A 13,841-nucleotide genomic window follows, 5' to 3' on the forward strand; every position below is an offset into this window, starting at 1 on the left:
ACGTTTTCACAGTTTTAAACAGTTTGACATTGCTCTGTTTCTTCCCTTGTTGCTCCGTGCTCTCTCCCTCCAGTCCTACGAGAGCCCTACACGGTCCGAGTGGAGGACCAGAAAGCAATGAGGGGCAATGTGGCGGTCTTCAAGTGCATTATCCCCCCCTCTGTGGAGGCCTACATCACTGTTGTGTCCTGGGAGAAAGACACAATGTCAATCAACGCTGAGAGTAAGTGTCTGCTCTGCTTTTTCTAACACTCCACTACCCTTCTGAACAGTTTAAAGGTTTAGTTGTTATTTTCTATCAGCTCCACAGGAACACGCACACACACACAAAACACACATGTAAACAAATGTGCTCGGCGTGGAAGGTTTGAGTGGTGTGTGTTGCCCACAGGGATGTGTGCATTATGATCTGTCTGTCGACCTCTTGACCATCATGCTAGAGCAGTGTCCTTGTGCCAGCCAGCCAGTCGACCAGCATTGTTGTTCTGTATGTATGTCCTTGACTGTCTGAGCCAGTGATGAGGGCGACAGGTCTTCGAGAGCCCTGGTTTGCCCGCCGTGTCACTTAGCTTGACTGTATTGACCCACTTCTGATAGTAGCTACTGCGGCGTGCCACACTCCGATCATTCAAATCGCTTAAATGGAAACGTTGGGGCTACTCGATTGTTTCCCCGCCCCAGGGAGGGGGGGGGAAATTAACTTTATGTGGGGCATTTAACAAACTCAATAGACAAAACCTAATGTCGTTTTAGTTCGGACGGAGGGCAAATGCGGTGATTGCTTTTTCTTTTCTTTTTTTTTCTTTTTTTGTGGACGTTTCACATTTGTCTGCCGAGGCGAACGGGACCATGTTCAAATCTATGTCAATCTCTTAATTGTCCGTAAATGGATTTGCCACAAGGTTGTTTTGGAGCTAAGAGGACATGGTTCTATGAAATGCATAGTGTAGGATTCTTTTTTTTTCTCCCCAGAATGAAAACCTTTCTGAAGGACAGACTTATTTTTCTATAATCTCTTAACACTATTTCTAGATGTGACCAAACCTTATTGTTTTGAATGCAATAGAGAAATATCCAATGGATGGATTGTCACTTTACCCTTCCAAGGAATACTTGACAGTCAAAACTAAGTGTTTATCTTGCGCCATTAAAATCCTTACATGACTGCCTGTCAGCCATGTAAACGCTGTCAGAAAAATCAGCCTCTCACCAATCCAGAGCTCGTCTCCATGCTAAATAATGGATGACGGAGGCCCATGAATCCATGAGCAAATGGTCTTTATTCACGTCTCGCTGCACGCGGCGTCCTTTCTCCTCGTTTTCCATGGCACACGCATATCAAGTGCAATTTGAAGAGCCAGTGTGGTGTGCTGTGTGTTTGCCTGCATGTGGGCTGGTGTCTCCAGGCTGGTTTACCAACCGACCCCGCCCCCTTGTTTTTCGAAACTGGAGGCCTCCAAAGCCCTCCGTTTCAATGTAATGAGTTCGAAAAGAGAATATCAACACTTAAACTTGGAAAAACTTTTTGCGAAACAAAGCTTTCCTGTCTCTGCCCTGAATAATGGATGCGAGCGTTTCGGTCCGGAGAGGTGCACCACGAAGTGCAGCGGCCTTCCCCGAGTCTCACCGGGGTTCGAGGCACTTTGACGAGCCGCAGAGCAAAGGCCAGCAAAGCATCACTCAAAGAGTGCTGCTGTTTGCCCGCATCAAATGGACAAATGACCATGAAAAATACATACAATCCAGAGACCCCCCAAGGAGGTCAATGCGCAGTGCAGTGTATTGTTTTCTTCATAGGTCACTAACTCTGGTCTGGGTGAGACAGGATGGTTATAGAGGCGAATGCTGCAAGACAGCACTGAAGTGTTCTAGGGAACATCCCCCGCATTGGATATGTCAGTGTTAGTTACAGTTGGAAAAAAATGACTGAATCTGTGGCAGGTATTAAGGGTGAAGATTTGAAAAGCCACAACGTGCGGTTGCCCAGTCGTTTGCGTCTTGCCGTACATGCTCCTTGCGTCAGATAAGAAGCTGATTGTCACCAAGATATGATTGGGGATGAGAATATGACACACACACATTTATCTTCTCTCTGCTGCTGGCTGGACTGGAACGCTGCAACTGCAAAAAATGTGATGAATCCCTCTCATTCCAGCTCTAGAGAACAGTGCTGGTTTACCCTTTACCTTCACCATGACAACATAAACACATGCCGGACGTGTGTTATTACAGATCTATGGGATGTATCTCTTAAACGGTCTGTTTGTCCACCCCCTCAACATTGTTTACAGGAGTGTTTGTGTACAGCCTGAGTTGCTGTTCTGTCTGTGGCTGCTGTAATGCAGAGCCGTGTTCTGTCTGTGGCTGCTGTAATGCACAGCCGTGTTCTGTCTGTGGCTGCTGTAATGCAGAGCCGTGTTCTGTCTGTGGCTGCTGTAATGCAGAGCCGTGTTCTGTCTGTGGCTGCTGTAATGCAGAGCCGTGTTTTGTCTGTGGCTGCTGTAATGCACAGCCGTGTTCTGTCTGTGGCTGCTGTAATGCACAGCCGTGTTCTGTCTGTGGCTGCTGTAATGCAGAGCCGTGTTCTGTCTGTGGCTGCTGTAATGCAGAGCCGGCGTGGCTGTGCTGGGCCGTCCCCCAGGTGCCGGCTGTGCTGCAGTCACTGAGGAGGGCCTTGTAGTCGTTTGCCATGTCCTGCTCTGCATTCAGCACCAGCAGGGCTGAGAGGGCCCCCAGCAGCACTGCGGAGAGTCATGCGCGCACACACACACACACACACACACCCACGCAAACATTTTCATTCTACACACGAAGCGAAGACCAGGGGCATCGGCCAATATTCAGCCCAGCTCTGCTTCACCTCATTCTTTCTTTCTCTGTTTGCACCTACTATTCTGTTTGTGTTTGGATAAATGTTCACATGCAGATAAAAATGCTAGTTACGACATTGCATGAGGGCACACAAATTACATTATTTATTTCATTTACCCAGTTTCATTTCGTCTAGGGTTTGTCTGGTTCATACTTCCTATTCACACTGATTCCCCTGTTAATCAGACACCTAATGGTTTCAAAGCTGTGACCCGCCTGTGCATTCAACAGTTTCCCTCGCGCGTTTGATGACATTTTCGAGGTGTTTTCAAGCCGTTCAGCGTCCAGTTGTCTCAGTCTCCCGGCTGTGGCTGCGAGAGAGGACAGCCAAGCGCGCCATGGCGGCTTAATGGACTGTATCTAATACTCCTTTGAAGTCAATATCAAGAGTTGCTATCAAAAGGCTGGCCCTTGTCGTGTTACCGAGACGACGTCATGTGACCATGAGTAGAGGAAGGACAGCGAGGGATCGTGTTTGTGATGTTCAGAGCCTCAGACAGATCAATGTACTGTTTACGATTTGTCCGGGCCAGTCATGGCCATAGAGAAGACACCGCGTTTTGCATCAGAGGCCGCCAGTCGTGTGTCCACACGACGCGATGTGTGTCCGTACGACAGCCTCTGAGGCGCACGGCTAACATGGCGCAGCAGTGGCATGTTGCAGGGACTAAAGGCTTTGCAGCCCGCTCGCTGTCGGTTTCTACGCCTTTGTACGACGATGGAGATTGAGCCAAGACGTCGGTGAATGCAGCGCAGCCTTGAGAAGGGGGGCTGGGGAGGGCGGATATTGGTTTTACTGGTCCCTGGGTGGCAGAGACAGGGAGAGAGAGAGAGAGAGAGAGAGAGAGAGAGAGAGAGAGAGAGAGAGAGAGAGAGAGAGAGAGAGAGAGAGATTGAGAGAGGAGAGAGAGAGAGAGAGAGAGAGAGAGAGAGAGAGAGAGAGAGAGAGAGAGAGAGAGAGAGAGAAGAAGGAGGAGAGGATGACAAACATGGCCGTGTTTCTCTGAGCAGTCGCCATTCTGAAGAGGAGGGCGGGGTGAGGTGAGGGTTTTTTTCCTCCCTCCCTCCTTCCCTCCCTCTGTCGACAGGCAGGGTTGAGACTCTGACGCGTGACAGGCTGGACGGAGAGTCTTTTTCGAGCATTCGTCATTCCTTCTCCCAATGATTGGCTGGAGTATTGTTATTTACTTCGAAAATGGGTCAGGCGGCCTGCGGAGGATCGAGTGTTGGTACAGACGGACAGACATTCAGATACACACACACACAACACTTACACACATCTTGTGTACACACACACACACACATTAGGGTTTGAAGCAGGAGATAATATACTCTGCCGCCGAGCACTCGCTGCGAAAAGGGAGCAGCTAAATTAAAACAAACGTCCACGTCGTACAGCGAGCGAGTTGTCCCTGGAGGGTTCATCTCGCTGCGCCTCGCCGGCTACTGACTGCGTCTCACCCGCGCCCCGTGGCAGGGGGCTTAGCAGGATAAATAAAAGGAGAAGAAAAAAAAACGAGAGAGGAAAATCAATACCTGTGCTCATGAATCAGGTTGCGGCTGCCACAAAGCATTATGGGAACATGAAGGGGGGAGATGCATTTGTGTGCAGGCAGCATGATAACCATGACAGCGAGGAAAGTAGGCACCGGCAGAGCAATGCAGAACCAAAATGGCCTCTGTGTTTATCTTGTGGTCGCTCGGATGCTGCGGGTCCGTCCACTTGTTTGGAAAAATGTATCCACTGGTGAATTCCATAACCTGAAGCCTATATCCTCTTAGATGATGGAGAATCAGCCTGGAATGAATTTAATATGACGGAGATCCATATTAGTTTATAGATTATCTTCTGTGTACTCTCCATGATCTTTGCTATCTCTCCCAGCTGCTCCAGACTCAGCTGACAGAGATATTAATTGAATGAACTAATGCTTTCTCTTCACTCGCTGCAACGCACTGCTGTCTTCCTAGTCCCACCTCCGCACTGTGCTGTTTGCTCACCAATAACTGCAATTTGTCCCTTATCAAACTCTGGGGGCTGGGAGCGATTATAGTGTGGGTCTGAGTGTGCGGGAGACGAGCGGAGGGAGGGGAAAGAGGGAACAGGAAGAAGGGAGGGCCGTGCAGTGCAGCTAATCTTTTATAAACAGCGAAGGCTCGACGCATCTACAGTAGCCGCTTTGACACGTCGTAGCCTATTCGTGCTGGATACAGCCGTGCAGGGCTCGAATGGGTTTGGCTTGGTTAAACTGGGCCTGTGCCGGGATGAGATGGGGCTGATGTGAGCCGGAACGTTCTGCACTGGTCTGGGGCTCACAGCTGCCTGCTAGACCCCTGTCTGATCAGATCTGGGTTGGTGCCAGGTCACACGTGGCCCCCTGCCAAGATGCAGATTAGCTATAAGCGCAACATGAGCTAATCGCGCAAGGAGCCACCAATTAATTAGCACTTAGAGATTCTGTGGACTCTATGTTTTTGGGTTCCAGTTTTTATCAGTGGATCAAAAGACTTGGCTTTGCTGCCAGTGGTGGGTGTGGTGTTTGTTTGCTGGAACGGAAAGCTGGAACGAAACGACAGCCGGTGTGCCTGCAACCGATGGTTCAGAGAAAATGCATATATTTATTTTCTAGGTAATTGGGAAATCAAATACATTTGTGTTTTAGAATGTTATCATTTATCCAATTCAATATTCCCTTAGTACATTGTGGGACTTCAATTACGGACACATTTATGTTAGTTTTACACTATTCAAGCAGAACAAAAGTAATTGTTCACTACAGAAGAAGAGAAGAGAAGATGGGGTCTGTGAGGTTGTGATGGAGACTTCTAGAGATAGTCCTGGTTCTTCATATGGTCCTGCTTTTAGATGTTCCTGCCAAGGAAGAGCAGAGGTCTTCCACAGAGCAGATCCTCCACCTATCTGGAGAAACAGCTGAGGGGTCACTAGGTGTAACCAAGCAGGACAGCTTCACCGAGGGATGAAGGAAGGTCATCCTGACTAATGACAGTCCTCAGCAGCTTAGCAGTAGAGATGGGAACTTATAAGTGCTGCCATTCAGCTTCTGGCTGCCATTTTGTCAAACTCAAAAGGCTGGAAATCTGTATGCACCTCCTGGCGTGACTACCCTAGCTTCTACATTAGGGGTAGCACTGGTGGAATGGCATCAGTTGTTTACAATGTCTCACACGAGAGCAAACACAGTGCCACACGCATACACACACACACACACACCCACACACACCCACACACACACACTTTCCAGCCACAGCCTGAGTGACTGTACTGCTGTCTCCTTAGCAGCATGTGATTACTCTTTGTCACAGATAAAGGAAGGGAAGGCATATTTCCTCCCTCCTTCCAGTCCTCCCCTCCATCCCTCCATCTTGCACATGTTTAACCTCGTTGTCGACGATGTGTGACGTCAGCCTTAGGTGATCCATACGGAAAGGACCTTTGACTGGTGACAATGGCGACCAGCTATCTCCTCATCAGCGTTAGAGACGGCGGAGGGCTTGATGGCTGTGTGTGTGTGTGTGTGTGTGTTTGTGTGTTTGTGGAGGAGGGGGAGTGTTGGCTGTGAATGGCTGCTCTTATCGCATGTGTGCAGCTGCTGCAATTTCTTTGAGAGACAGAGGGGCTGTCCGTGCATGCCACTCACTCTGCCTTTACAGTGGAAAGACACACACACCCTGCTTCTCCCTCCCTCCCTCCCTCCCTCCCTCCCTCCCTCCCTCCCTCCCTCCCTCCCTCCCTCCCTCCCTCCCTCCCTCCCTCCCTCCCTCCCTCCCTCCCTTTCTCCCTCCCTCCCTCCCTCCCTCCCTCCCTCCCTCCTTCCCTCCCTCCCTCCCTCCCTCCCTCCCTCCCTCCTTCCTTCCTTCCTTCCTTCCTTCCTTCCTTCCCTCCCTCCCTCCCTCCCTCCCTCCCTCCCTCCCTCCCTCCCTCCCTCCCTCCCTCCCTCCCTCCCTCTCCTTCTGTCTCTGTCTCCCTGTCTCCCTCTGCATTGCATACTCTATTAGAGGGGAGCGAAAGCAATGAGAAAAAACATGTCTTGAGCTTTAATGCAGACTCACGACAAGCCACTCCATGTTTTAGAATTTTTACATCAAGGAACAGGCGAGGAGTGATACATCAGCTGACTTCAGAAAATAGCTGCTTGATGTGTGTGTTTAAATGAGGGTTTTGCATTTGAGTAAATCACCGTCATTTTACGGGTGATCAACTTCCTTACACTCACAGATCAAACAGGCCATACACAGATACTGTTCAATGTAGGCCATTCAAATATGTCTACTAGACTAACATGACCAGATCATGTGGAACAGCTACTATTGTATTGTGCAGTCAGGGGATGTTTAATTTAGACTCTGAAAATGAAATAACCTTGGTTACAACTCCCATGGCCCCAACTAAATGCTTCCGAAAAAGTCTTGCCTTTCCAAAAACCACTGTTTGTGTTAGACTTGTGACAATATGAAGATGCTGAAGTCATACTGAGCTGTGCTGTAAACGACTGAATGAAGAGCTCAATCATGGGGCCACTGCAGACCAAGTCTCCACTCTCTCCTGCTCTCTCACAAGTCAGAGAAGGAGATAAGAGTGAGGATGAGTCCTCCCCAAGGTTCAGATGCTAATCAAAACAGGAAATAATGAAGTAAATTAATTCATGTGGGAGCGACAGTGCCAGGATAAAGGTGACCTGCCGAAAGGTGTTTCCAAGGCGACCCACCATGGGAAATCACCTTGATAGATAGACATATTGGGCAGCTGGGAAAATGACATCCCTAGGCACCGTGCACTGCATACAGAGAGGATTCTGGGATTTTTTAGCCAAACCCCCCCCCCCCCCTCCCCCCCAAGACCAGGTGCCTTGTCATGTCTGCTTCCAGAGACCTGTTTTCCACACTGTGATAAGTAACCTTGAATCTCATAAGTGTTCTGGAGCAGATGGTGAACTGATGATTAAGAATAATATTAGGGAGTCCATGCAGCTTGGTCAAACAACAGTTTCTCTACAGAGTGCCCTTACGAAGTGTTTTCTGTATGACATTGCAATATTTCAGCATTTTTTGCATATTAACACATCTCATATTGAATACGAAATTATAAGGAGCAAATGTATAATGAATACACTGAAATATATATATTTTTGTTGAACATTATAGTTTTAAAATGTATCTTTAGTGAATATTTTCTGTGGAATAATATTATCATATCAATTTTCATTAAAATATAAATACAATAAGTACATGTTAACTTTGGTTAACATTTTTTTTATTAGCACTGTATAGTTTTGTCATTAATTTCATACAGTTCTTCGTCATTCAAAATTCAAAACTTCAAAATCATTTTCTATTATTATTATTAGGTTTATTATTTATTATTAAATACACGGAAACATATTTTAAAAGCCAGATATCTTTTTCAATTATTTTTGTCTTAAAATGTAATAACAATTGGATATTTTTAAAATGTATTATGTTATGTAATTGAATGTGTGGTGTATCATCATAGGTTATTCCTTCATGATGAAGATATACAATAATCTACATGATAAATACATACAATAATCTGCAATAATGTGTAATTTCTAAATAACAAGGCTAATTTCACCATTGACGCTAAGACCCTGACATGAATAGCATCTACATGGAACTCTTGTCAACAGTGTAAGCAATAGACAAGGGTACAGAACACAGACGACATTTTGTCTGAGGTAGTTAAATGAAAAAAAATCAGAAGCTGCTTGCTAATCCTTTAGCTACACTTGGCAGCTGTGGAGAGAGATACAATTTGAGTCAGAGTAAAAATAATTCTTGGGACGAAAATGTTTAACTGATAAGCATTATGCATGTTTTTTTGGTGTGGTATTTTTTCACAATCCACTTTATCCGAAATGCTGAATACAGAATGAACTATGTTTCCTATAACTGTACTAGTTTCAATATAGAGGATACATATTTAATTGTCATGTCCAGTGTTGTTACTCTTTTTGATCTAAATATGTTGATTGAACAAATATTGTTGGCCCGTCAGTCTACAATTAAAGTAAAGATTTTTTTTTATGAAATGAAAACCCAGATTCAGAAACCAGGAACCCAGAACGAGAAAACCCAGATTTTTACCAACCTCCTGCATGCATTCCCATTAAATACAAAAGTTAATTTTTACACAACTGAGTGACAAGGTACAAGTATTTAAAACGGCATCAGTCTTTAGTACAGTAAATAACCATGTTGTTGCTGAGGTTTTCAGTTGATGTATTCTGGGGCACCTGATTGGCGCAAACAGTGTATGACTCGTGTAAGGCTCAGCCAATGGCATTTCCTTCTCTTCTATACCCCCCCCCTCCCAAATAAATTGCCTGGAGAAATTGAACAAAAAATTAGAGAAAGAGAGAGTGCCTTTCATCTAATTGAGAAGCTCATATTAGCTGTGTTGGGGAGATAAGCTTCTCTCTCTCATCAGCTATTAAGCTGACTGTATGTTAGCGAGTTTATTCCTCTTTTAAAATTCTGCTTGGTTTTTAGAAGCTTTTGCTACTGTGCACTCAGCGTTACTGTGGCGCAGATTTCCTCGTGCGTGTGTGTATTTGCAAATGACAGGCAGCCTTGGAACCTGCAGAAACATTATGCAAACTCCAAAATGGAGGCCAGACCATGTGACCTTGTGCAGCCATTTTCTCTCTGTCTTCTTGAGAGGCGCGCACACACACACAGACACACACACACACACACACAAACACACACACACAAACACACACACACAAACACGCACACACACACACACAGAATGATCACTGAGGGGTCTCTCACAGCCCAAGAATTGGAAGGGGAGAAGTCTCCTCTGAGCGGAATTCAGCTCTCTTCTTGTCAGCAAATGATATCTTGTCTTTTGAATGGACTTCTCCTGTGGCTCTTCAACGCTACATTGACTTACCATGGGCATCATTTTAAAGATGTGAGTGAAATAAGACGTAAAGAGGATTGAATTCGAGATGGGTGCTCTCGGTTTCAGTCTCCCGCTACAATGCGGCAGACAACCGTGTTTAATGCTCCTTAGCTTCTTCAATTACTGTGCCTGGACATATGTTGTACTTGACATTGTGGATAAACATCTGCTAAGGCTCAATGTTGTGTCTGGGTTCTTGGTCTGGGTTCTTGGGGTGCAGTGGCCCTGATTACACAGTGTCTTCTGGTGTATTGATCCCAGTTTAGCCCCCAAACCAGGATTACTGCTGGCAAAGCTCAGGTCGCCCCAACCTTTGCATCTCTTGGCACGTCTACAACCCTGTGGCACTCTTGAAGGAAAAGCAATCAACTGTGTTACACAACAGAGTTCTTAATCTGCTCCCAATCAGAGGCGAGAGGGAGAGGGGGGCCACGTTGAATGTTGTTCTTTCTAGGAGGCTGCGTTTGGAGCCAAACGGTGTGTGGACTTAAAGCAGCCATTTTGTGTGCTGGTGTTTGTCGATGGAAACTACTTGAAATGTTGTATTCAAGAAGTGGTTGAACGAATGAATTAACCATTGTAGATACAAGCTCTTCAACACACCTAACAAGGCTTACTGTAGAATTATTGCCACAGTGGAACAAATGAAACAATTCAAATGGCAGGATTATGTGAATTTTTATGCATATAGCGTTTAAGTGATTCACGCTTAGCTCTATGGTTGCAAATAAGTGGCTGTTTAACTCAAGTCAACAGTCAGTCCACTTGGTTTGAATGACTGTTTGTTTGGGAGATTGTTAACTGATCCGAATTAGTCTATGATTGCTTCCTTTCAGAAGGACACTATCCTGTAATGAGTTCATTTTACTAACGGCACTGCCCAACCTGTTTATGAATAATCTGAATAATCATTCTCTATTCATTGAATTTCAATCTGGATGGCGAGAATGAAACATTGTTCTGCAAATGAAAAAACAAACACAAATTCATCCAGCCATCTATAAAACCTCACATGTAATTAATGACGTCTCTACTAAAGCATTTCAATCATTGTAACAATTTTTCGGTCATTTTTATTGGCTTTAAAGTCATCTGTGTTTTTGTGGCGTGTTTTCATTGGGTGCTCCTAAAGCCAGTTGCTTCTTCAGTCCAGTGCATTGTTGAGGGCCAGACACACGCCCTGTGAGTGAACAGAAAACCCAGCGACAGGTGTTCTGTTTGTCACCCACCATCCTTTCGCTGCAACTCAAACAGATCCTTATCTGTGTGAAAGAGAGGAAGATGGGAGATTTAATAGCACTATTGTCTGCCTCTGTGTAGACAGAGCAAACACACAGGCTAGGTAAGTGATCAGGCAGCCCATTCAAACGCACCCATAATGACTCCTCTAATGGCCTGTGCCCTGTGTGAGAGCTGATGTGTGTGTGTGTGTGTGTGTTTTTGTGAGTGCTTGTGTGTCTGGCAGATGGGCCTATAGGGATTACACCTGCTAACGAGTATAGAGATGGTGTGTATAATGTTTGTGTGTGTATGTGTGTAATATGTGTGTGTGAGTGGTGAAAGAGGGGGGTAGGGAGTGTCATTACAGGGGTGAGGAGACCTTTGACAAATAATGTGTTGTCTCCTGTGCAGCTTGTTGTCATAGTGATCTGCTCTATCTCTCCTACTATATCTGTCCTGTCAACCACTGATTGGGAGCTTTGATGCTTGTGACTGTTCAACAGTAGATTCAACAGTTATTCAGTGATGGACCCAACTCATTCAAGAGTCTGTTTACCTACATTAGCCATGTTATTGGAGCTGGTGCCTGAGCCCTGCACTCTGATTGGAAGGCCGACCTGGGGGGCCAGGGCCTGGGGGGGACCAGGGCCTGGGGGGGTCAGGGTCTGGGGGGTCAGGGTCTGGGGGTCAGGGCCGGGGGGTCAGGGAGTCAGTGTGCCAATGCTGGCCGGGCCCTTCTCTGCCCAGGGGGCTTTTCTCTGTGCAGTGGAGGAACACGCTTCTAGGATTAGACCCACACGGGGTGCACAATGGCCAGCCTTCCACTGTGATTACACAGAGGCCTGCTCCAGACAGTAGGCCATAATCTCCCCCCCCCCCCTCCCTCCTTTACCCCAACGCTCCCCAACCCCTCAACATATGGAGATGGGTGGAATTAGCGCAGAGGAAGAAAATAAATGAGTTAAAGCAGCCGGCAGCTTAGGGGCCAACAATATTTGGTCAGTCTTAGGTTTATGTCTGTGAGTTCCTTGGGACAGACAACTTTGATCACCCCCCCCCCCACCCCAGACGGGCCCAGTGTCTGTCTCTCTCTCTCTCTGTCTCTCTCTCTCTCTCTCTCTCTCTCTCTCTCTCTCTCTCTCTCTCTCTCTCTCTCTCTCTCTCTCTCTCTCTCTCTCTCTCTCTCTCCTCTCTCTCTCTCTCTCTCTCTACGTCTGTTCTTATTGAAGTGATCGCGGCGCATGTGCAGGGGACAAGACGTGAGGGGTTGCCTGTCACGCCCCTGCTGTCAGGGCAGTGCCCCTTGGTGACCCCTCCCCTCCCACCCCAACCCCCACCCCAGCCCAGATCCTGACCTAATAGGATTACCGTGGCTACCTGCCACTCCCTGGCTGGGCCTGGACAGGTCCTCTTATCCCCTTGCGCCCAGTGGCTTCAGCAAGAACACGCCGTACAGACCTGTTATGGCGACACACACCCGACCATGCTACACTCATGCTAGGTGCTGTGTCTGTCCTGCATCGCTGGCTGTGCGCGTGTGGAGGCTCCAGCCAGCCCCTCTATGCTGATTGGCCTGTCTGAGTGTGGGTTAGCAGGGCGTATCATGCCTAATTGGGATGTAATGAGTGATCTCACTGAAGACCACTCAGCCTCAAGACAATTAGCTGCTTTGATGCCGAATGTGTGTGTGGGTGGGTGTGTGTGCCTGTGTGTTATGTGTGCGCCACGATATGAATCCTAGCAATGCACCAGGTTGAATCGTAAACACTGAGACCTGACGCAGTCTGCCAGTGTGTGGGATTGTGTGTGTGCATGCGCTTGTGTGTGTGTGGGGTTGTGGTTTGACTACTTTCCAGGCACGTTGTGACGTTGTGTCCAAAGCGCCCTCCCTTTCTGTCCAGGAGCAGGGACACCAATTCAAAAGGGTAAGAGGCTTTATGGCCAAATCCCCTGTTGATCTTCATAAAGTTTGTGTCTTACAATTAAGTACAGATGGTTTGCAGCTGGTTGTAAGGCTAGTAAATAAGCAGGGAACTCTATTTTTGCCAGGGGATTTGCCGGTTAATCCCTCAATGTGACAGTTTACCAGATTCAGACGAGGACCAGGCTTTGCCTCCCCCACCTCCCTCCCATCCCCTCACTCCATCAGAAGCTCCTTATCCTCATTTGAATATGCCATGGTTTAGCAGGAGAAGCACAGCACAGCATATTGACTCTATCTGGTGGCACGGCAACCGGATGATGCAAGTCATCTGTGGCATTCATCTGTCTGAGATTCAGATCGGAGAACTAGATGGGGAACGCTGTCTATTGTGCGGCCATGGCAGGGGAGGGGTCTGGGCGAAGAGGAAGCCAGCTAGATGCCCAGCAAGATGTCCAGCGTCACAACCCGAGAACAGAAACAAGCTGACCCTCAAATAGATGCAGAGGGTCAGCGGGGTAGTGTTGAGGAGGGCACATGTGAAAACACTATGCTTGTACTTCTCTGACTCTTAATGATGTTACTCGCAATGAACCCGTAAGTCACTGAAGATAGTATAGACCAGAGTGCAGCGTCTGTCTCATTGGGTGAACATGAGAGGCTGCTGTTTCACTCTAGTTTCTATCTGAGAAGTAACTTTAAGATACACGTTACTTTTTTAATGGTATAGTGCGGTAGCCCAGATAAACAGATAGAGCTCATAGTGTATCAGACCCCTATTAAGCTGTAGTCGTCTCCTGGGACAGGACAGGGCCCAGAGGAAGCCAGGCCTTAATGAGCGGAGCGGCGCCGCAAAACGTTCCGACGTTCATCGGCAAA

General features: G+C 47.1%; 1 protein-coding gene across 1 annotated transcript in view; it reads left to right on the forward strand.

The window, feature by feature from the left end:
• Window positions 1-13,841, forward strand: part of dscama (Down syndrome cell adhesion molecule a) — a 67,724-nt gene that overhangs the window by 15,533 nt on the left and 38,350 nt on the right. Inside the window, 1 exon segment of the mRNA XM_047020940.1 lies at window positions 74-223. Coding sequence (XP_046876896.1) covers window positions 74-223 — 150 coding nt within the window.

This window comes from Hypomesus transpacificus, chromosome 5 (assembly GCF_021917145.1).
Source record: "Hypomesus transpacificus isolate Combined female chromosome 5, fHypTra1, whole genome shotgun sequence".
Classification (NCBI taxonomy): Eukaryota; Metazoa; Chordata; class Actinopteri; order Osmeriformes; family Osmeridae; genus Hypomesus; species Hypomesus transpacificus.